Source organism: Canis lupus, chromosome 1 (assembly GCF_003254725.2).
Source record: "Canis lupus dingo isolate Sandy chromosome 1, ASM325472v2, whole genome shotgun sequence".
In the NCBI taxonomy this organism is placed as follows: Eukaryota; Metazoa; Chordata; class Mammalia; order Carnivora; family Canidae; genus Canis; species Canis lupus.
The window spans coordinates 112,319,021-112,342,652 of NC_064243.1; the positions used below are offsets into that span (position 1 = coordinate 112,319,021).

Here is a 23,632-nt window from a genome sequence, read left to right on the forward strand (position 1 = left end):
TTGTTTCTTCTCTTGCTGTGGGGTGTTTCAGTGTATGGACGTACCACATTGTGTCGATCCACTGATCGGCCTTGGGGGCCATTTCGAAAGAGCACATATGTCCGTGGACTTGGTTCCATGGTGGGCGGGACGTTCCTCTGTCTCCTGGGGACGCTTGAGCCGACTTGAGCGGAGCAAGCCGAGCGGATGTGCTGGGTCCTGGGGAGGGGGTACCTCTTCAGCTTTCCTGGATTGTGCTTGTATCGATTTACACTCCCATGAGCAGTGTGTGACCTGGCTTTTTAATCAGGAATTTTAAACCCGAGTGGTGTTTCATGTCGAGTAACCCTCAATTGCAAAATTCCTGGACATTTTCCCCCCCAGTTGCTGAGGACGTCCTAGCTCTCTTTAGCTGACCTTCTTTAAATATCTTGGGCACAGAACACGCTTGATTTGGACAGCCCCTTTGATAGGGCATTGCGATTTAAGCAGGGATGTAGAGTGAGTTGTGGGGGAGACCTTCGGGTCAGAGTCAGGGTTATGAGTAAAGTCGGAGGCCAAACTGAGAGTCAAGGTCAGATGAAGGACTTGTAACATCTGGATGGGAGCTGGGATTCAGGTGGATCAGGGGACTGAGAATGGGTAGGGTGGAAGCCAGGGTTTGTGTGGGGTCTAGGACCAGAAGGGGTTGGGCTCGAGTTGGCCTCAGGGTGAACTTGAGTAGGGGTGACAGCTGGAGATGAGGTGGGTGGAAGTCACAGCAGGGGTCCACTAGACCGTAGCAGTCCTGATTAGAAGCGGGAACCCTGGAGTCATGAAGACAGGTGTCTAATCAGGGCACCTCTGCTGTCTCTCTGTGCTTTTGGGTCCTCAGTTTACTCCTCTGTAAAATGGGGGTAATATTAGCACTAAGCTCTGAATCATACTTAACGCTGTGCTCAGCACCGGTAAGCACACTCACCTTTCCATTATCAGCATCAGAGTGTTGTGAGGAGAGAGCGTTGCTTCGTGTCCTGGTGCCAGCTTGCTGTTTGCCACCTCCCCTCATTTCCTGGTTTTACGAGACTATGGAATGGGATCATGTTTGTAGGGTGGGGCATGCAGGTTGGATTTGGGCGTGCAGTTGGGATTCAAGGCGGAAGTCCTAGGTGAGGCCTAGGAATGAGTCTGAGGGCCTGGTCAGGGGCAGAGCCGGATGGTGTTGAGGTCGGAGTTCCCAGTTCCGGGTGGGGCTGCTGGCTGGGCCTGTGTGCTGGATATGAGAAGGGAGGCTGGGGGGCCGGGTGGGAGTCAGGTGTGGACAGGAACATTGCGGGCTGGGGGAAGGGCCGAGGGTGCCGAATCCCACGCAGAGATCAGAAGACTCACTCCTTTGGGGATGCTGCAGCCCTTCACACCCCCAGGCTCCACTCAGAGTGGAAAACATGTCTCACCCGAAACCTGGTGAGGCAGGACGGGTGCGCCTCAGGAGGAGGCCCAAGGCTGACTCGCTCCTGTGGAACATCACCCACCTCCTCCTGGGCACTGATGTCTTCTCACGACCACTGGCTACCTCCCACACCCCCCTCTCTGTGCCACCTTCTGCAGGGGTAAAAGGGACCAGGCAAGACTCCCAAGGCCTGAAGGCCCCTTCTTGTCTTGCCAGAGGCGCAGTAAGAAGGACGTATCCCCTGGAAAGAGGCGTTTACGAGGTGGCAGGGGGTGCAGAGGGATTTGGAGAGAGGCCGGGGTAGTGCTGGAGGAGAGTCCAAGAGCCCCCCCCACCAGCTTCCCTCACCCCACTTACATCCCTCTTCTGTCCCCAGAAATAAGAATGTCTAAGCCCCTGGAGGCCGAGAAGCAAGGTCTGGACTCCCCGTCAGAGCACACAGGTGGGTGGGTAGGGGAGCAGGGAGGGCAGAGGGCCTGTGTGATGGGGGAGCTGCGGGCATATGGGGGGCACAGGTGACAACTCACTGTTTCCCTCTCATTGCAGACACTGAAAGAAATGGACCAGACACTAACCATCAGGTCAGGCGGGAGTGGTGGAGCAGGAGGGGTGGGGAGGGGGAGAAGGGACAGAGGGCGCCCCTATGGGGGAGGGGTGGGGTGCCAGAAGCTGCTTCAGCTCACTCTTCCCATTCCCCACCCTTTTTCTCCCCAGAACCCCCAGAATAAGACCTCCCCGTTCTCCGTGTCCCCAACTGGCCCCAGCACCAAGGTAAGCATTTATCAGAACAGCCTGGGCAGGGGGACGAGGAGGGTGTCCTGTGATGGGTTTGCATCTGTGAGAGGGTCCCGCATGCTCCTGTGGGCCCTGGGCCTGAAGGGGGTGCACAGAGCCCTGATACCTTGGTGACAAGGCTCCTCCCGCCCCTTCTCACACTCGGCTCCCGCCCCAGGCCTGTGACTCACCCAGGCTCCTTCCCCTTCCCTGGGGGGGTGGGGGTGGCCAGGGAAATCCCCCCCAGAGCCCCAGGGCGATGAACAACAGGAAGCTGAGGGCCCCGCCCCCATCCCAACTTCCCTGACAGGGGCCTGCCCCACCCCCAGCCCCCCAACACACATACCCAGGGGCCAGCCGATGAGGGGGGCACAGGGGCGGGGGGACAGACCCAATAAGGATGGCTGAGGATGATGAGGAGGCTGGAAGTGGCCAGACAGAACAAATTCCTAATCCAGAGGGGCCCTGCCCGCTTCTGGGCACTGCTGGGCTTCCTGAGGTGTCTGGGGTTTGGGCCTCCAGGCCCCAGCCTGGTGGGTCCAGAGGCCTGAGGGCGGAGGGCAGGGCAGGGGCGGAGGGGTCCTGGGTGAGGGTTGGGGTTGGGGTAGGAAACTATTCTGTAACCTTGGGAAAACCACCCCCACCTCCACTGGGCTTCTCAGCTTCCTCTTCTCTAACACGGGGGGCTATCAGGTCCCGGGGCTTCTGAGGTACCCTGTGCAGCTTCGTGGGTGGGTGTCTTGTGCTGAGTGAGTAGGCCAGGGCCCAGGGGAGAAAGAAGGGCTCTGGCTCTGGCCTCCTTCCCTCCAATCTCAGGTGCAGTTCTGGCCTTAGCCCTTGGAGAGGAGCACGTGTCCATCGCCCTGACCATCTCCCTCCTCAGCTGTGTCACAGCAGCCCTGCTTCTCTGTGAGGAAGCCAGGGTGGGGGTGGAGGGGTGCCCTGAGAAGGAGGGGTTCTCCCTACCCTTCCCTGGCCTGGACCCCCGTTCCTCAGGAAAGCCCGAGGCAGAGAGGGTGTTGACCTCTGACTCCGGGCCTTTGTCCACACCTCGTCCTGTTCACTGGGTGCCTTTCTTTTACCCGACTGCAATGATTTACGTGCTCCCATCATGATTTCAGACACATTCACGCACCACCACGTACAACTACTTACATTGCACTTGTGTTAATTGGCTTCATTTTAAAAAACATTTTATTATGGAAAATGTGAAGCAGATACAAAAGGAGAAAAAAAGAGTATCATGAAAATAAGCCCCCAGGTACCCATCAATCAGCTTCAACAATTTTCAGCTCATGAACTGGCTTGCTTTTTCAACAGCTCAAATAAATGTTTTTTAAATGGAAATTTCACGAGTGGAAAATCAGAATCTCTTGCCATGGAAATAAATACAATGATTTTTTTTAAAGTAATCTCCACATTCAACGTGGGGCTCGATCTCACAACCCCGAGATCAAGCGTCGGTGCTGCACTGACTGAGCCAGCCAGGCACCCCAACACAATGATTCTTAAAATGTACCCAGGGACTCTTGCTTGCTGACGAGTCTAAGCCTGAGGCTTTTCCTTCATTTGTTTAAAAGTCAGATGAGTAGTGTTGGGGGTGAGGCATTAGAGCCATCTTAGCAGCTAAGGGAGGCTTTCTCAAGAGCAGAAAGGATGAAAGAAACCTGAAAGAGGACTAACATCCTCACCGTGTTGTTGGATGTGAGAAGGGAAGTTTCTTTAACTTTTAATTAAAATATGACACACACAGAGATCCTCAGTGTATGGCTCTGTGGATTTTCACAAACTGAATACCCGTGTTGCCAGCACCACTAGATCATGACACAGAACACAACCAAACTTCCAGAGGCCCTTGATTCCCCACCAGGGGTTGCTGCATTCCTGTACCCCTTAGACTTTCTGACATCTGTATCCATACCCGGGGGGCATACCCCTCACCCTCTGTTATCTGGCTTTTTCCAGGCCTCTGTTCATCTCACTCTGAAATTCAGAATGCCACACCCCCGCCAAGCTGCTGTGTCACCTTGCACAAGTTGCTTTCCCTCTCTGGACCCCCTTTTGCAAAATGCTGCTGGGACCTCTGCAAAATGCAGTGTCCCCTCTGGCCCTGAGCGTGTGATTCTTCAAGCCATGCCTCCTCCTCCCACCCTGACATCTCCTTTACCACCTGACCTCCCAGGCAAGCCCGCTGTGGTCTGGCCTTTCTGTCTAGGCGAGTAGGAAGGCCAGGACTGCTCTGTGCTGGTCTGGCCTATGTGTTTGGTGTATGATGCCTCTACATCCTACACAGAGAGATGAGGAGGGGCTCAGCGCACTTCTGGGGCAGAGACTGAAGGCTGGCAGCATCTGGACCACATCTGGCCTACATATGTGCTTTACTGGTCCTGCCAATGTTTTTGTTTTTTAAGATTGCTTTTTGTTATTGCTTTAGATTTTTGTAATGAGATTATTTATTTATTTATTTATTTATTCATGAGAGACACACAGAGAGAGGCAGAGACATAGGCAGAGGGAGAAGCAGGCTCCCTGCAAGGTGCCTGATGCAGGACTGGCTCCCAGGACCCTGGGATCACAACCTGAGCCAGAGGCAGACGCTCAACCACTGAGCCACCCAGGTGTCCCTTGCTTTAGATTTTGTAATGGGTGATTGGTGGGAACAGAGGAGGAGATGGGCAAGCTTAGCCTTCCTCTTCTGCCCATCTCACCCGTTTGTACTGTCTGTCTGTTTCTATACTCATTTGAATTCCAAATCCATGTTCCAAGGCAGTTTATATATATATATATATATATATATATATATATATATATATATATATATTTTTTTTTTTTTTTTTTTAATAACCTAAGGCCCTTTCTTCCAATGAAGCCTTACTCCATTAATGAGAGATGCACCTCCGGCTTTAGCCGATGACCAATGGGGACCTAGAATTCTATTATTGGATGTCATGAGCCCCCTACTGGCACATTTCCCATTTTACAGATGGGGAAACTGACACACCTCCCAGAGGGGGAAACTGCTCTTCAAAGGTGCCCCTCTCCTGTAAGGAGTTTGGGTGCAGGGGATGTGTTAGCTCTACTACTGATTGATGAGGAACCTGAGGCCAGAGGAGTGGCCTAAGATCCTGGCCAGTCAGTGCAGGGTCTTGCCTCTGTACCCCAGTGCGCTCCTCCTATTCCAGCCCAAGGCTGCTGTTGCCACACACATGCCCTCTCTTTGGTTCACAGGTGGGCATTCTCTCTGGCCTCCACTTAACATTCTGGGGTCCCGGACCCTGCCTCTCTCCCCCCCAGATCAAGGCTGAAGACCCCAGTGGCGACTCAGCCCCGGCAGCACCCCCGCCCCCCCAGCCGGCTCAGCCGCATCTGCCCCAGGCCCAACTCATGTTGACGGGCAGCCAGCTAGCCGGGGTAAGTACTTGGGCAAGGATGGGGATGTGGGCATAGACCAGCCACCTCCCATCTGTTACAGGACCAGGGGGTGTCCCACCAGGGCCTCAGCTACTCTCTCACACCTGCCTCCTGCCCAACTCGGTCCTCCTGGAAGACTTGCCATCTAACCTGCTTGGCTCGGGCACTAACCCCTGTCTGCCTTCTCTGCTCCTCCCTCTGTCCCTCCTCTGGCCCTGCCACCCTGCGCCCCCCACAGCTCACGGCGCTGATGCCAGCACAGCAGCAGCTCCTCCTGCAGCAAGCGCAGGCCCAGCTCCTGGCCGCCGCCGTGCAGCAATCCAGTGCCGCCGCAGCCGCCGCCGCCGCCTCCTCCACCTCCTCCTCCTCTTCCTCCTCCTCTTCCTCCTCTGCCTCCTCCTCGACCTCGCAGCCCCCAGCCTCCTCTGGGGGAGGCGACCTGCCACCACCACAACCTGCCAGCCAACCCCCTGGGACCCCACAGCTCACCCTGTCCCAGCCCATCCAGCTCACAGCACAGGTAAGGGCAGCCCTGGGGGGCACACGCCCTCCAGTGGAGGGCCCACAGAAGCCCGGTGTGCGGGGGCTGACTGGTCCGAGTGGACGTTTCTGACCACTGCTCATGTGCCAGGCAGCTCCCAGCAACCCTTGAAAGCCTTGGGGGATGCTGTCACCCGTCTCAGTGAGGTAAAGTGAGGCTCAGATTGAGACATCCTCTGTGTGGTGGAGAGCCTGGTGCTTTCTGTGTATCTCGCTGAGGGTTCCCAGCCACCTGGGAGGTTGGCACATTATCCTCAGTTTACAGCTGAGGAAACGAGGAGTCACCTCCATGGAATAGTGCCCATGTGGGTGCAAAAGAAAAGGCTGAGACTCTGAGCTAGTGACCTATAACATGTGCCCTGGCGTACCTAGTGAGAGATGCTCTTTCAGAAAAGGGGCCTGTGGCCTCTGGGTCAGGGAACGCTGCCTCCACTCTGGCCATTCTGGAAACTTCTGGCATACACTGAATCATGAGTTAGTGGCTGTATCCATTTCCCAGGGCTGCCACGAAAGAGCCCCACGAAATGGGTGGCTCTAGGGAGAATCTCTTGTTTCTTCTAGCTTCTGGAAGTGCCAGAAATCCTTGGCATTCTTGTAACTGGATCACTCCAATCTGCCTCCATGGTCATGTGGCCATCTTCTCTCTGTGCCTGTCTGTCCCCATGATAATATTTCCTCTTCTTTTTATAAGGACACCAGTCATTGGAATAGGGCCCATCCTAATGACCTCATCTAACTTGACTACATCTGCAAAGACCATGTTTCCAAATATGGTCATGAATTTACAGTCACCAGGGGTTAGGACTTCCAACAGATCTTTTTGGGAGATCCAATTCAACCCTGATAGTGGCCAACAAATTTCCTGTAAGGATAGCTGGCAGAACCGAGTAGGAGCTCCCCTCCTGATGGGTCTGCTGTCTCCACTCGGTCCACACTTGTCCCTGTCACCCATTTGTGCTATCTTCCTGGAGTTCCCTAAGCATTTGACTCTGTGGGAGTCTTTGTTCCAGGACAGTGAAAGTCTTCCCTTAGTCTTGTGCTTCCCACAATGACTGCTCTTTAGATTGCTGTTCTTTCTCTCTATCCGCTGCCTTCCATGGAACCTCAGGGTCAGATGCTGTCTACCCAGAGAAGATGCCCAGTGCCCACAAGGTTGTCCCTTGACAGAGTTCAGCTTCGGATGGGCCCATTCCACTACTGACCAGCGCTTCCACTGAGACTGAGACTGTCCTTAACCCTGAGCTGGTGTCTGCCTCCTTAGAGGTTCCTGCCTCTGGGTCTGGTTCTGCAGAGACACACAGAGCAATCTGTACCTACTGCTCTGTAATGGCTCTTCCAAAATCTTTTTTTTTTTTTTTAAGATTTTATTTACTTATTCATGAGAGACACACAGAGAGAGGCAGAGACACAGGCAGAGGGAGAAACAGGCTCCCTGTGGGGAGCCAGATGCAGGATTTGATCCCAGGACCTCGAGAGCACAACCTGAGCCAAAGGCAGTGTGATGGCTCTTCCAAACTTAGCCTTGTGGTGCTTGGCTCGCCACGGTAATTGTAACCAGAGTCTGGCAGGTGCTGCCTTTGTACCAGGCACTGTTCTAATGGTGATCTCCTTGAATCTACAAATCCTCATCCTAGGTAAGATTACCCCATGAGCACAAGTGGCAGAGCAGTCTGGGAACCAGGTCTGGGCTCTAACCACATGATCCAGGGCTGCTACCTTTAGCCATCTTCCCACCTTTCCCCACCCTGGCCACCAGAGATCCCAATAGCAGGGGTCACCTCTCAGTATATACAGCTCTTAATAGAGCAACCCCAATGCCCAGGGCTCCTCCCTAGGTCTCAAGATTGCTGCACCTGTTCCTATTTTCCTGTCTATCTGGAAGTCAGCTCCCTCCCTTATACCTGGACAGCTTCTCTTCAGCCTTTAAGCCTCGGCTTGGGAGTCCGCACCTCCAGGAAGTCTTCCATGATTTCCCCCTCAACAGCCGGTTTGATTTCTTGTCTCTTGCCTTCTCTGGAGGCCCCCAGCCCTTTCCTTTCCTTCTGGCCCTAATCGCCAGCACTGTGTCCGAATATGGCTAAGGAAGTATCTGTGGAAGGAACAAAGACTCCAGGGAGGGAGGAGGGACAGAGCAGCCTAGTTCAGACCAACCAGACCATCATCCCTTGGGAGCATCAGGCCTTCCTTCCATTCATACACTGCTAGAACCACCTCTTTCAAGTTCCTTGCAAGCCAAGGGCTGCAGCAGGCTGGTCCTCTACCACCTGCTGTCCTGCTGGAACTCGGATTCTCAAGGTCTCCTCCAACCTGCCCTGCCAAACCCCTTCCTCTCACTCCTCCCGCCCCAGCTCCCATCTGCTCAGGTCTGCTTTCTGCTATCGCGAAGCTGGGCCACGTTTGTTTTCTGGGAGTTCTGTTACCCTGTGACCTCATCTCCCTAACAGACCAATAGACCAATGTTTATCCCGTACCACCAGCGTTCCAGGCACCATGCCAACCAGCTGCAATGGGTACCACATTCCTCCTGCTTTCGCTGCCTACTGCAGCCACAGCTGTCTCACCCTTGGGCACGACCCCTCTCAGCCTGTGTCCTGTGCCACCGCCGATTCTCCCTCCCATACCCGCTCAGCTCTACCCTGTAGTCATTTCACAGACATTTCCGGGCCTCCTGTGTGTGTCAGGCCCTGGTGGGAAGCTAAAGACTTAAAAATGACTCACACCCTTCCTTGCCCCCTAAGGGCTCCCAGTCTTTTAGGGAAAGAAGACTCACCAATGAACCACTAAGAAATGTCTTACTTTAAAAATACTAAGAGAGTCAAAAACACCCCAAACCTTATCACTTTAAAATTACATAAGGTGCTAAGGGAAAATCTCCATCTGTCCCTCTAATGCCAGCGTCCACAGTTATGTCAGTTAAACAGTTTGGCAGGAGCCTTCCCTGCATTTTCCTAGCTAGTACAGAGAAGGGGGTGATCATAACACACTTCTATAATTTGTGTGTCCAGTGCTCGGCACGATGCTTTCCACCACGGGGGCCACATGGATGTTTACTGAATCAATGAGGGATGTTTTGCTGCAGTTTTTCAATCAAGGGTAGGGAAGACATCTCGCTGGGGGAGTAATTCAGAATATCTGGGGTAGGGGTAGGCATTGACTGAAAATTTACATTAACCAGTAAAACATCATTTTATATTTGGAGAGGAAAGAAAAAAAAAGTCCCTATTTTCATAATATGACCATGGCAAATAAAGCTTGACAAGATCTTTTAGGCTGGCAGGACCTAGTGACTACAGGGTCCCCAGAGAAGCCTACTGGATGTGGTGGGATTGGGGGAAAAGACAGATGACTTGTGTCTGAGGGAATCAGAGAAGGCTTCCTGGAAGAGGTGGTATCTGACCTGAGCTGGGACAAGTAGGAGTTTACCATACGAAGTGGAGAAAGCTGTTCCAGGCATGGAAAATAAAGTGAGAGTACGGTGGGCTTGGGGAGTGGGGGGTGGGGAGGGACAGCAGTGGAAGACAGTGGGTTAGGAGGGGTGGCAACTGGACCAAACCCCACGCCAGGTAGCTGAAGAAGAAAAGGGGATATTTGGTTCAGATCCCTGAAGAGGCCCAGCCTGGAACGTGGGTCCCAGCCCCAGGGGTCTTTTATTTTCATTCTGAGGCAGGCAAAATGGGCCCTTTTAGACTTGGCAGCCACTGCGCCCAGGGAGATAAAACCCTCCCACTGGCCAGGGTTGAGTTGGTGTCCTCAACCCCTGAGAAGGTAGTGTCAGCCCACCCTGGACCATGTTACCTAAGAATCGGGGAGGGCAAGTCCCCAAGAGAAAGAGGTGGGTCCTGTTGCTTGAAGAAGGGGCAGTGGGGGGCCAGTTCAGCCACACCTGGAGGTCCATCAGTGTACCCACAGGCCCTGGAGTCTAGGAGCTGGGCTGAGGGGTACCAGTCACTCCACAATGGTGGGATTGGGATTTGCTGTTGCTCATCTAGCCTGGCATTTTTTTCTTCCTGTTGGACAGGTCTCAGTTTTGTGGTGTTCTGCCCCAATTGCTGGGACTTTCTGGGCTCCATGTGGCAGGGCCAACTTTGGGGGAGAGGGATACATACAGGAGCCCATGTAGAGACAGGCCGCCTCTGCCCACACCATCTCCTCCCCGCAAAAAAATTTAGGGCTTCGTTTCTAATGAAGTGACTAGAGTAACAAAGTCGTTTATTCGTTCATCCATTGAGCCCCTTGTATATGCCAGGTGCCCATTCACGGCCCCGAGGGGACAGCTGTGAACAAGGCATAGGTGGCTGCCCTTGAGAACCTCATGTTCTAGTGGGGAGACAGTAAACAAGTAAACAAACTAACAAAACAAGACTGTTTTAGAGTGAGTGCACTGCAGAAAATGAAACAGGCTGGTGTCATAGAAAAAGGTGGTCAGAAAAAGTATCACTGAGGAGCTGGCCTTTGAGAACTGAGGCCTGAATAAGTCAGTGATGAAGAAGCCTGGGGAAGATTTTAGGAGATGGCAACAGCAAGTGCAAAGGTCCTGTGGTGAAAGGCAGCTTGACATCAGGGCACAAAGAAAAGTGGTATGGCTGGAGCACAGCAAGTGAGCAGGAGATAAGTAAGGGGTGAGGGGGAGGTAGACAGGACCAGGTGGCGCAGGGCCTTCCAGGCCAGATCAAGGGGTTTAGAATGTATGCCAGTTATGATGGGAAGCTGTTGGGGGGTTGTTCAGCAGAGAAGTGGTATCCTTCCAGCTTCCAGGTGGAGAATGGACTGTGGGGGACTGGAGTAAGCAAGAGGCCCAGTGGGAAATCCTGGCAGACATCCAGGTGGGAGGTGAGGGTGATTGTGGGGGCCTGGGGTGCTATTTTATATGGATAGGATAGATCAAGGATGACTCCTAGAATTTTGGCTTTAGCAACCAGGATGGTGGTGAGCTGGTTTCCTGAGTTGGGGAAGACGGGAGGCACAGGGCGTTTTGGAGGGCAGGAGTAGGGAACCAGGCATTTCTCTGTGGACATGGCAGGGGATAAAGAGTCTATTCACCATCCAAGTGGAGACATCAAATACACAGGCGGACATTTGAGGCTGAAGCTCAGTGGAGAGGCTGGGTGGGGACTGGCAGTTGTGAGTTGTCAGGCAGAGAACAGGGGCCCCTGCCCTTGAGAACTTATGGCTGTGTGGGGCCACAGGAGGGGAGTGACATGAGTACAGGGGTAGCAAATGTTTGTGCAGGGGGAATATGTTGTGATTTTCCAAACTCCTTGCAGATACTAATATTACTCAGGCCTCAGAACAATCCGGTAGAGTCAGTCTTATCCCCATTTTGTAGATGAGAACACCAAGACCTTATGAGAGCTATGACTCAGTAGTCATGACTAACATTTATGCAGGATTTGAGTGAACAGAGACCAGGCTCAACATGCTATGTGTGTTGTTGTTGTATTTAATTCCTATAACAGCCCCACGAGGTAAGAATTATTGAGGGGTCACCCAAGGATATTGAGGCATTCACGGTAAGGGATGCTCATGTCTCCCCACACACACTGTGTGAGGGACAGCCAGGTGTCTGGCCGTCTCTAGGACACTGTGCACTATCACCCTATACAATTAAGGAGGCCAAGGCCCAGAAGAGGGCTGGCTTGCCCGAGTCACACAGCAAGAAGCAAGCAACAGGCCCAAGGCTCAGACCTCCAAGATTCCCAGCTGGCAGAGACCCTGGCCCTCCTCCGACCACCCTCCCACCTGGTGTGGGAGCTCCCTCCGCACAGTTCTGGGCAAGTGGGGGTGCAGTTTTTCCCAGGTGGCTCCCAGGACAGGTGCCCTCTGCCTTCCCAGGAAGCCCCCCGACCCCACCAACAGGCAGCCTGACATGTCTCAGAGGGTCGGGAAGCCCGTCCTCATTCTGAACATAAGCGATGACAGTGTAGTTTACATGGTCCCCAGACACCCCCTTCCTGTCTTCCCCACTCTGGACTTAATTCTATACTGTCCATGTCTTGGAATGGGGTGTCCAGAACCGGTCGTAGTTTGCCATATCAGGGATGGCCAGTGTCACGCAGACACCATCCCAGTCTGGGTGGCTGCCAGAGCATGTGTGGGGGCCTGCAGGGTGGTGGTGGTGGGGAATCTGTCCTGTGCACTGGAGTGAGGCGCTGCACCTGGTCCCAAGCGGCCACAGCAGGGGACAGGCCTCCTCTAGTTCCTTTTAAAGGCTTTCTTTCCACCCCCCACCCCCACCCCCAGGTGGAAACAAGCCCAGATGGGAGAGTGGACAATTATACTCCGGCTCCCCCAAGTGTCATGTGAACTGAGTGTCAGTCTTTCTGCCCCACTGTGGCCAGGATCCCAGCTACTGCAAAATGGAGCCCCTCCGCTCTGAAACACCACCAAACAGTCCTAGGTTTTACTCATTCATTCATCGGAAATTCATTCATTGATTCATTCAATTCATTCACTAGTCGCCTGCTGGGTGCCTGCACTGGGGTGGTGGTGATTGGAATACAGCAACTAACAAGAAATGGTCTCTTCCCTTCTCAGCTTTAGTGAGGTGTGCTAAGCCCTCTGGGCTAGTTTTTCTCACAGGTTAGGGACAGAGCAGATGATCCACTAAATATCCTAGCCAGGGGCCCTTCCCCAGTGTCTCCACTTCCTCTAACTTCTCTACCATCTTGACTTGGTCCTAATGCGCCCCCAAGTGGCTTCAGATTGCTCGTTTCCTGTAGCCTATGGAGAAATGGGGCCTCCTACTGGTTAACCCCAGTCCTGAGCCAGCATAGCACCCGGAATCTCCTTTCTCTCATTATGTAATTTCGTTAGTCAGCACACAGTTAGTGAACATCCACCATGCCCCGGCACCTTTTTGCATGGGGGATACAGTGAGGAATAAGGCAAACAAGTCTGTGCCTTCACAGAGCTGGCACCTACTCATAGCTGATAATTGCAATGAAGAAAAGAAAAGGGTATAATGTAATAGAGATTGAGAAGAGGAAGACTCCTCATCAGAGCGGATAGCCAGGGGAGGCCTCTCTCAGAAGGGGGCGTTTTATACAGACTTGAATGATGAGGCAGGGCCAGTCATGTGCAGATCAAGAAGAGGGAGGGCAACAGCATGTGCAAAGGCCCTGAAGTGGGGACCTTTTCTGGGTTCAGTAACAGGAAGAAGACCAGTGTGATTGGCTCCAAGTTAGGGAGTTGATGAGGAAGGCCAGGTCATGCAGGGCCATGGCAAGGAGTTGAATTGTGTTACAAATGTGATGGAAATTAGTGGAGACTTTATGGTTAGATCAACATTTCAGAACAGGAACCCCCTGGAGGGGTCTGTGATAGAATTCAGGGGAGTCCGTGAACAAAAATATGTCTCAATTTTTACTATCCTCTAACTGAAAATGTTACATGTCTTTCTATTATGAATATAGGCAACAGACCACAGTAGCATCAGTGGGACTTTGTCACAAATGGAATCACAGATATTTCTATACACAGAGACCTCAAAATATTGTTTTCACTCATCATTGCTTTGAAATTACAGTAGTCATCAGACATATTGCTTGATCTTATTATTTAATGTGCTAATAAAGAAACCCATAGATTGTTATCACAATTCAAGATATTGGATGATTTTTTTCATATATAGTTGATTTCATAGGAAATTGTATCTATTTTACTCATTTTTTTAAAACTCTGAGAAGGGGGCAGTAAGTTTTGTCAGACACTAAATAATTCAGAGCACAGAAACATTGAGAACTTTTTTTGTTAGGGCTTGCAGATGTGTTGTATGGGATGGAGGGTATTGGGACTGACCTCTAAGTTTCTGGTCTCAGTGACAGTGAATGGGGGTGTGGTTGGGTTTTTCATTTGGACTTCTCACCATGAGACCCCCCCTACAAACTGGGATGCACTTCCCCCACTCTTTTCCTCTCCCTGCTGATTCAGACAGAAATCTGCAGACACCTCTCTTTTAGGCTTCTGGGGAGGAAGGGGGATTTTCACTGAGAGTCACACCAGGGAGAGACAGTGGTTAACAGATATTTTAATTACCAAGCTAGTCAGAAGAACATTGGTAATAAGACTTTATTTCTGGCTTTATTCTTTGATTCAGGTCAGTGGGCATTTAATGGGGGCTGACCAGACTGTGTTGAGGGTTAGGGATACAAGAATAAGACATGGCCTCTGCCCCCGAGAGTTACAGTATAGCAAGAGGAAAAATTGTACATAAACAAATGCACTGCGTTGCGAGAAATGCAGTGTAGAGCAGGATGGGTTCAGTTTTGTGGGGCCTGATGTTTATACAATTTTCAGGTCCTTTTAGAGAAAAAGAAGAAAAAATTATGGGATCAAAATTAGGTATGGGGACTTGGAAGAGTCCGTTATAAAGGGTGGGGGGCTGAATTCTAAGCTTTGCTCATGTTGTGGCCAGGCCTCATCTGGAAGGGACGCCTCTATGTGAGTTATCAGGTGGAGGAGTCTCAGAAAAGGCAGAATGGACACAGTTTTGAAGGATAGAGTGTTGGGGCTTCAAATCCCTTAAGCTGCATTCTTAGATGGTTAGCAGCTAGAGTGAAGAAGTGAGAGGTCAGGAGCATCTGGGTACTCTGTCCACTTTCTGAGGCACAGAGAGAAAGCAGAGGCCTTTGCAGTCAAAACACAAATAGCTGGAAAAACAGGGATGTTGGGCAGAAGTGACTGTTCAGTTGGGTAGGTGGGGGTGGGAATCTTTATTTATTTAGGCTAGGTAAATGTTCAAAACTCAAGAGATATGGAAGGATTTACAGTGTTGCTAGTTTCTGGTATAGCTTTCCAGGTATAGTCTATGCAAACCCAGGAAATACCTAGATATACTTTTTTATTTTTATTTTATTTTTATTTTTTATTTTTTAATTTTTTTAATTTTTTTAAATTTTTATTTATTTATGGTAGTCACACACACACACACACACACACAGAGAGAGAGAGAGAGAGAGAGAGAGAGAGAGAGGCAGAGACACAGGCAGAGGGAGAAGCAGGCTCCATGCACTGGGAGCCCGACGTGGGATTCAATCCCGGGTCTCCAGGATCATGCCCTGGGCCAAAGGCAGGCGCTAAACTGCTGCGCCACCCAGGGATCCCATACTTTTTTATTTTTAATCTTTTAAAGATTTCATTTATTTATTGATGAGAGACACACAGAGAGAGGCAGAGACATAAGCAGAAGGAGAAGCAGACTCCTGCAGGGATTCCAATGCAGGACTCGATCCCCTAACCCCAGGATCATATCCTGAGCTTAAGGCAGACACTCAACTGCTGAGCCACCCAGGCATCCCTAGATATATATATATTTTTAATAGCACAAATAGCAGCACATTAGACCCACTGTTCTGTCTCTTGAGCTCTCCACTCAACAGGACATCTTAGAGATTGTTCCATATCAGGACACAAAGAGTGTCCTCATTCTTTTTGGTGAATGTATAGTATTCCATCATAAAGATCCACCCTAATTCATTTACCCATTCCCCACTGCTGTGCGTCCAGCTTGTTTCTACTTTTGCTAAAAACACTCCACACTGCTAGGAATATCATTCCAGAAAGATCATTTTGCACAACAAGTGTGAATGTATCTCTAAGATAAATTCCTAGAAGTGAAATGGCTGAGTCAAAGGGTATATGCCTTTGTAATTCTGACACACATTGCCAAATTATCTTCTCAGCAGTGAGTGACATGCAAGACTGTTTTCCCCAGGGCAGCCCCAGTGGCGCAGCGGTTTAGCGCCACCTGCAGCCCAGGGCGTGATCCTGGAGACCTGGGATGGAGTCCCACGTCGGGCTCCCAGCATGGAGCCTGCTTCTCCCTCTGCCTGTGTCTCTGCCTCTCTCTCTCTCTCTCTCTCTCTCTCTCTGTGTCTCTATGAATAAATAAATAAAATCTTAAAAAAAAAACTTAAAAAAAAAAAGACTGTTTTCCCCATATGCCCCAACAGAGGGTGTTCTGCACTACTGTCATCTTTGCCGATCAGCTAGGTAAAAACAGTATCTCAGTGCAGTTATAGCTGTGTTTATCTTTTTGTGAATGAATCTGAATGTTTTTTAATTCAGAGCTGTTTGTATTTCTTTTGCTGGGCAGTTGCCAGACCTATGCTGGCCAGCTTACTATTGGATTGTTAGGTTTTTTTTTCTTATTGATTTGTAATCACTCTTTATATGTTAAAGAAATGAACCCTTTGTGTCAGGTTGCTTATGTTTTTCCTCAGCTTGTTCATTTCCTGGGACATTAAATTGGTCTTTGGAATAAAGATAGCATTGGGAGGAATTGAGGGGCATGTATCATTGCCCTCAATTTCTTGGAAGGAAAAAGAATGTTACTCCAAGTAACATAACTTTCGATTGTACATAAAAGTTGCTAAGTAAATCATGAAGCATCAGTATTGGCTCAATCAACAAATATATGTGGAGCACTTACTGGGTACCAGATGCTATTCTAGATGCTGAGATTATAATAATGACCAAAACCATCAAGATCACACTGTCGTGGAGCTGACATATCAGTGACAGAGATGCACTGTGAAAGAGTAAACAGAAAGAGAGATACCTACCTTGAGATGGTGATAAGTCTTACAGAAGAGGTGAAATGGAGATAACAAAGGGAGGGGTGGTGGTGGCTGCTTTAGATGGTCAATGAGGGCATCTCTGAAGAAGTGATTCTTTTTTTTAAGAGAGAGAGCATGTGTATCTGGGTGGGGAGGCAGAGGGAGAGAGAATCTTTTTTTTAAGGATTTATTTATTTATTTATTTATTTATTTATTTATTTATTTATTTTAGAGAGAGTGAGCACAAGAGGGAGGAGCAGAGGGAGAGGGAGCTGGACATGGAGCCTGATGTGGGGCTCAATCTCATGACTCTGAAATCACCACCCTGAGATCATGACCTGAGTGCATCAGATACTTAACTGACTGAGCCACCCAGACACCCCTGAAGAGGGGATTTTACGTGAAGACCCGAGTGACAAGGGCCTAGGCAGGATAATAAGAACTAGAACTGCCTGGTAGAGGGAATAGCATGTGCAAAGGCCTGAGGTAGGAGTTGAGATCAGGAAGGTTTTGGTATAAAGGACCTTAGTGAGCAGGTGAGGGTGTTTTGATTGTATTATTGTGGCTATGAGAAACCATTAGAGTATTTGTGGTGTGTGTTTGTGTGTGTGCACGCGTGTGTAGGGGGTTTTGCTTTTTCTTTCGGAAATGTTCAAACCTAAAAGTAGAGAGTATGATATAAGGAACTGCACATGCCTTCACAGAGCTCAATAGATATCAACCTTTTGTCAATCCTGTTTCATCTGGGTATACGTTTCACTTTTTTGGTGGAAAGGCTGGATTATTTTTTCTTCTCCTTCTTACCCTGCCTCATTTCCCTTAAAAAAAAAAAAAAAAAAAAAATCTTTCGGGCAGCCCCAGTGGCGCAGCGGTTTAGCGCCGCCTGCAGCCCAGGGCGTGATCCTGGAGACCCTGGATGGAGTCCCACGTCAGGCTCTCTGTATGATGCCTGCTTCTCCCTCTGCCTGTGTCTCTGCCTCTCTCTCTCTCTCTCTGTCTCTATGAATAAATAAATAAAATCTTTTAAAAAAACCTTTTCATTGAAGTATAACAAATACTGAAAAGTGCACAAATTATAAGTATACAGATCAATGACATTCACAAACTGAGCATACCCATGTAACTAGTACCCAGATCAAGAACTAAATATAGGGGATCCCTGGGTGGCGCAGCGGTTTAGCGCCTGCCTTTGGCCCAGGGCGCGATCCTGGAGACCCGGGATCGAATCCCACATCAGGCTCCCGGTGCATGGAGCCTGCTTCTCCCTCTGCCTGTGTCTCTGCCTCTCTCTCTCTCTCTCTCTCTGTGACTATCATAAATGAATAAAAATTAAATAAAAAAGAAGCAAGAATGCTGAATTTAAAAAAAAAAAAAAAAAAAAGAACTAAATATGGCCAGCCCCCCAGAAGCCCCTGGGATGCCTTCTAGCCTCTACCTCCCAAAATGCAAATTGAACCATATAGGATGTTCTCTGTGGTGTCTAGCTTCTTCCATGTATCATGTTTGGGAAGTTTATTTTGCTCTGTGTCATTATGGATTGATTGTAGACTGCCCCTTCTCATTGCTGTAGCATTCTAGTGAATCAATTCACTTACCCATTCAATTCTTGATGGGTATTTGGGCTTTATTTAGGTTTTGCTTACTACAAATGGTTCTGCTGTGAACATTCTGGTACATGTCTTTTGGTGAACACATGCACATACTTATGGTGGCTTATACCCAGGTGTGGAACCACTGGGTCATGAGGCAGGTGTATGTTTTCTAGAGCTGCTGTAACAACCAACCACAAACTGGCTGTCTTTTTTTTTTTTTTTTTTTAGATTTATTTTATTTTTTCATTCATGAGAGACAGACAGAGAGAGGCAGAGACACAGGCAGAGGGAGAAGCAGGCTCCCTGCAGGGAGCCTGATGTGGGACTCTATCCGTAATTCCGGGATCACACCTGAGCTGAAGGCAGACGCTCAACTGCTGAGCCACCCAGGCGTCCCACAAGCTGACTCTCTTAACAGAAATTTATTATTTCACAGTTCTGGAGGCTACATGTCCAAAGCCAATGTGTTGGCAGGGTTGGCCATCTTCTCTTTAGGTAGTGCCTTCCTTCTGTACGCATTTGTCTGTGTGTCCAAATCCCCCCTTACTAAATGGACACTGGTCTTATTGGATTAGGACCCATCCTAATGACTTAATTTTAACCTGATCTTCTGCAAAGACCCTATATCCAAATAAGGCCACACTCTAGGGTTCTAAGGGTTAGGATTCCTACATATCTTTTGAGAGGAGGATGCAATTCAAGCCATAACAGTGCCAAAGAGCTTTCCAAAGTGGTTGAACAAATTTACTGTGCCAGAGTATTTTAAAGCTAATTCCAGCCATGGTATCATTTGCCTTGAGGGTTTTAAAAGAAGGGAAGACTTGGTCTGATTTACATTTTTAAACGATAGTATTTGTTCTGTGGGAATGTTAAGACAAGGCAAATATTTCTTCAAGAAAGGAAAGATAAATAAAGAGCGAGCTCTCCTGGGACAGCCCAGATAGTTGCTATGATAGCCCCAGGGTTGGGAGAAGCCTCCTAGGCGCCCTTAGCTCTGGACGTAATTCAGAGACCACGCCCCATGCCTTACTGCCCTCCCTGGGGAACCCCTCAGGGCTCAAGCAATGCAGAAGGAGCTGGGCCAGGACTCAGGTTGTCTTTCTGTCCGTCCTCCTCCCTGCCAGGACATACAGCAGCTCCTCCAGCTTCAGCAGCTGGTGCTTGTACCGGGTCACCACCTCCAGCCACCTGCTCAGTTCCTGCTGCCACAGGCCCAGCAGAGTCAGCCAGGTAAGCCCCACCCCCATGGCCTCCCTGATGATGCCTCCACAAAACTCTCCTCCCCCCTCACCCGGTGCATTCCTCTTGTCTCTCCAGGCCTGCTACCGACGCCAAATCTCTTCCAGCTACCTCAGCAAACCCAGGGAGCTCTTCTGACCTCCCAGCCCCGGGCCGGGCTGCCCACACAGGTGAGAATGTCCATAGAGTGAGTGTGCCAGGCTGGGTGAATGGGGGTGGGAAGGTAAGGGTCTCCTCTCCCTTTGACCTTCCTCAGGACCACAAAGGCCAGGACAGGAGTTGGGGAGACCTGGGGTCCAGCCCTGCTCTGCCACAGATTTGTTGTAGGACCTTGGACAAGCTGTTCTCCCTGTCTGGTTCAGCTTCTTTCTCTATAGAACCAGGGGAGTCAGGCAGGCCAGTGGCTCTTAACTCTTTCAGACACATGGCTCCTTTGAGAATCTGAAGAAAGATTTAGATCTGACCCCCATTGCCCCCCAAAAATGCACACATGCATAAGCACACAAAAAACCTATAAATTATGGCTTGGCCTTTCTTTCAGTTTCCTGACTGGGTTCTAGATTTTAATAATAATCTTTCGTGATTCTTTACAGATTTCAACATTCCCTCCTACCCACTTATTTTTAACAGCCCTTTCAAAAATAGATGCACTATTTCAGAAAACCCAAAAAATTTAGAGACTAATATGGGTCTGAGCTGAATTCTGATATTCAAAATGCTTGGAAAACCAAGTTGTTTTTGTAATGTGAAACCAGAAGTCATTTGGCTGCAAAACTTGTCTTGACCTAAGGCAAGGAGTATGACTTTTCTTTCTCCCTTCTGTGTGATATTTGTGCTTTTCTGAGAGCTGTGAATATGTTCAATTATGGGGTAATGTCTTGACCCTGATGGGGGGAGTCATGTTATTTATACATGCCCCATGTAGGCTTTCTAAAATCTACAAAATTTCTGAATTCCAAAACACATCTGGCCCTAGCATTTGGATAATGGATCAAGGACTTGTGTGACCAACGTGGCTGCACTCACCACCTGTTTCAGATATTTTTAGGGAAATGAAGCATTCTAGAGAGAGTGGTTCATTCTTTGTAAATCCCCCAGTCACCCTCCCCATCTACTTTAAAAAATATTTTCACTTTATTTGCAACCTTTCAACAGATTCTCCCATCAACGCCATGGGATGGGCAGAGCAGCCATGACTCCTTCCATTCTGCAGGGAGGGGGAAACGGAGGCCCAGGGAGATTAAGAAATTTGTCTAAGTTTCCCAGCAATTCGGTAGCAGAGCCAGTCTTTGATTCCCTGACTGAGAGAACGATAAAACCATGGCCCCCACCTCCAGGGAAAAAAGTCCTTGGTTGAATGGAGCTGGCTGCTCCTTCTGGGAGTTTGCAGGCTGGGAGGGAATGTGCAGAGAGAGAGTTCGGGTCAGTGAGTGCGCATCAGCCTCCTGGAGACAGGTACAGAAGAGCCTGCAGGAAGACGCGGGACCGCTGGGAGGGAAGGGGAAGGAGGAGTGCGTAGCCATCGCTGAGCCCCATCCTGGTGCTCGGTCCTGCATCCCACCCCCCCTGCCCACCCTACCAGGCCGTGACCCGCCCCACGCTGCCCGACCCGCACCTCTCGCACCCGCAGCCCCCCAAATGCTTGGAGCCACCATCCCACCCCGAGGAGCCCAGTGACCTGGAGGAGCTGGAGCAGTTCGCCCGCACCTTCAAGCAACGCCGCATCAAGCTGGGCTTCACACAGGTCTGGGGCCACCCAGCAGCACGGGCCTGGGCATGAGGGTGACCTGGCCTAGCCAGATGGTGGGGTTGGGCAGGGCCAGGGGTGTGGCTAGCCCGTGCACCTGGGTGAGCCCGGCACCAAAAGGCAGGGCCTGACCGCTGACCCCATTCCCACCCCACTGGACCAGGGTGACGTGGGCCTGGCCATGGGCAAGCTCTATGGCAACGACTTTAGCCAGACGACCATCTCCCGTTTCGAGGCCCTCAACCTGAGCTTCAAGAACATGTGCAAACTCAAGCCCCTCCTGGAGAAGTGGCTCAACGACGCAGGTGAGACTGGCCTGGGGCTCCCACGGCGGGAGGTGGGTGGTGGGCCTGGGAGGCGCCCTCTCATGCCCCCGTCTCCTCCTGGGCACAGAGACTATGTCTGTGGACTCAAGCTTGCCCAGCCCCAACCAGCTGAGCAGCCCCAGCCTGGGCTTCGACGGACTCCCCGGCCGGAGACGCAAGAAGAGGACCAGCATCGAGACAAACGTCCGCTTCGCCTTAGAGAAGAGTTTTCTAGCGGTGAGGCCGTGGCTTCCTGGGCAGCCCTGATGGGAGGGGGGTGTGTTAGTGTGGACCTGGGGTTCACCACCCCTCTGCCCACAGAACCAGAAGCCTACCTCAGAGGAGATCCTGCTGATCGCAGAGCAGCTGCACATGGAGAAGGAAGTGATCCGCGTCTGGTTCTGCAACCGGCGCCAGAAGGAAAAACGCATCAACCCGTGCAGCGCAGCCCCCATGTTGCCCAGCCCGGGGAAACCGGCGAGCTACAGCCCCCATCTGGTACCAGGAACCCCTCTGAGGGGTGGGGGTGGGGCATAAAGCTATGGCAACACCATGCCCCTAGGCAGCCATGTCTATGAAGAAGCACAGCCTACTGGGTTGTTCACAGTGCCTAGCACAGAGGCAGGGAGACTCACCGTTGGGATCAGGCTGTCATATGGGTGGAGCACAGTCACACAAGGACACAGTTTCCAGGGTACTGTAGTCTTATGTGGGGGATTCAAGCACACACAGAGACACACCAACAGAGCCAAAAATAGTTGTCACAGGGCAGGGCCACACAGGGATGGATCCCAGGTAGGAGATGGAGGTACTGTCCCCGCCCCGACACACACAAGGTTCACAGCCACACACACAGATGCAGGCAGGGACAGCATTACGTCCCTGGTTGTACATTCAGGTTCACAGCTGGACACAAGCCCACTCGGGATCAGACACACTGGGACACCCCTTTATTGAATCTCTCGTGCAAAAGGCTGTGACACTGGAGAGGGGAGCCCCCCACCCCCACCCCTGGTATGGAGGAAGAAGAGACCATCTGAACTGAGTCATAAAGGATGAGGGAGAGGTAGCCAGCCACTTGAAGCATGGACAAAGGGACTGCTGTGTGCAATGGTCTAGAAGCCCGAGTGTGCTGAGACCAAACTGAGGAACTCCAGTGCATTTTAATGTGGGTGGAGTAGGAATACATATGTATAGGGGGTGGGCAGGGGCCAGATTCTCAAGTAACATGCTGAGGAGCTTGAACGTGAACCATGGGCGGTGAGGAGCTAAGGAGGAGTTTTGAGCTGGGGAGGGACAGGGTTCCATTAAATGAGGCTTCTGGAGCTGATGGAAGGATGGGACTGGAGGCAGGGAGGCCAAGGAGGCTGGTGGGGGTGGTCCCAGAAAGTCAAGCAATATGACCTCCCAACACTCTGATGCAGAGATATCCCTTATCATCATAACACCCATTCCCCACCCTCATCCCCACCCCCGTGCAAACACACACACACACACACACACACACGCGCGCGCTTATGCACACTTTAGACCTGCAATGGATGGTGTCAGAAGAAAGGTAGGGGAACACTGTCAACTGGGAGTTATTTCTTCCCACCTGTGGCTTGAAATCACTTTGGGTAAATGTCAAGATAGATATGATGGAAAGAACCATAGCATAATACAAGCATTGCATTGTGCCCAAAGCCCCTCTCCCCCCAGCCTTGGGGCAGATGACTGGGGCTCTTACCCACAGGGAGTGTCATGGGGGGTGCTGGGAAATGGCCTCACCATGCCTTCTTTTCTCTTTCCCCAGGTCACACCCCAAGGGGGTGCCGGGACCTTGCCATTGTCCCAAGCTTCCAGCAGTCTGAGCACAACAGGTCAGGGAGGGCAGGAGCCTGTGAGGGGGTGTTGGGAGGACACAGTACAGGTCCGAGGTTCTCTAGTAGCTCAGGGCATCCGTGGGCCTCAAGGCTGAGCCTGGGGATGAGGGAGGCAGGGGTCACAGAGGGGAAAGGGCAGCCTCATCCCTTCCTGCCAGAGCAGCTCGGCTCTCATCTGCTTTATGATTTCATATG

The 23,632-nt window shown here is 50.9% G+C and overlaps 1 protein-coding gene across 16 annotated transcripts in view; it reads left to right on the top strand.

The window, feature by feature from the left end:
- POU2F2 (POU class 2 homeobox 2) overlaps window positions 1–23,632 on the top strand; it is a 91,541-nt gene that overhangs the window by 64,801 nt on the left and 3,108 nt on the right. For 5 of the 16 annotated variants that reach the window (XM_025424838.3, XM_049094686.1, XM_049094648.1 and 2 more), the window contains 12 exons: window positions 1,785–1,850; window positions 1,955–1,989; window positions 2,123–2,179; window positions 5,411–5,593; window positions 5,832–6,113; window positions 19,406–19,511; window positions 19,599–19,690; window positions 21,103–21,264; window positions 21,431–21,572; window positions 21,661–21,809; window positions 21,894–22,070; window positions 23,368–23,434. In XM_025424838.3, the coding sequence (XP_025280623.1) occupies window positions 1,793–1,850; window positions 1,955–1,989; window positions 2,123–2,179; window positions 5,411–5,593; window positions 5,832–6,113; window positions 19,406–19,511; window positions 19,599–19,690; window positions 21,103–21,264; window positions 21,431–21,572; window positions 21,661–21,809; window positions 21,894–22,070; window positions 23,368–23,434 (1,510 nt within the window). In that variant the 5' untranslated portion in view covers window positions 1,785–1,792. The remainder of the gene's footprint in view (window positions 1–1,784; window positions 1,851–1,954; window positions 1,990–2,122; window positions 2,180–5,410; window positions 5,594–5,831; window positions 6,114–19,405; window positions 19,512–19,598; window positions 19,691–21,102; window positions 21,265–21,430; window positions 21,573–21,660; window positions 21,810–21,893; window positions 22,071–23,367; window positions 23,435–23,632) is intronic. The other 11 variants (XM_025424836.3, XM_049094696.1, XM_025424841.3 and 8 more) reach the window with 8 other exon arrangements.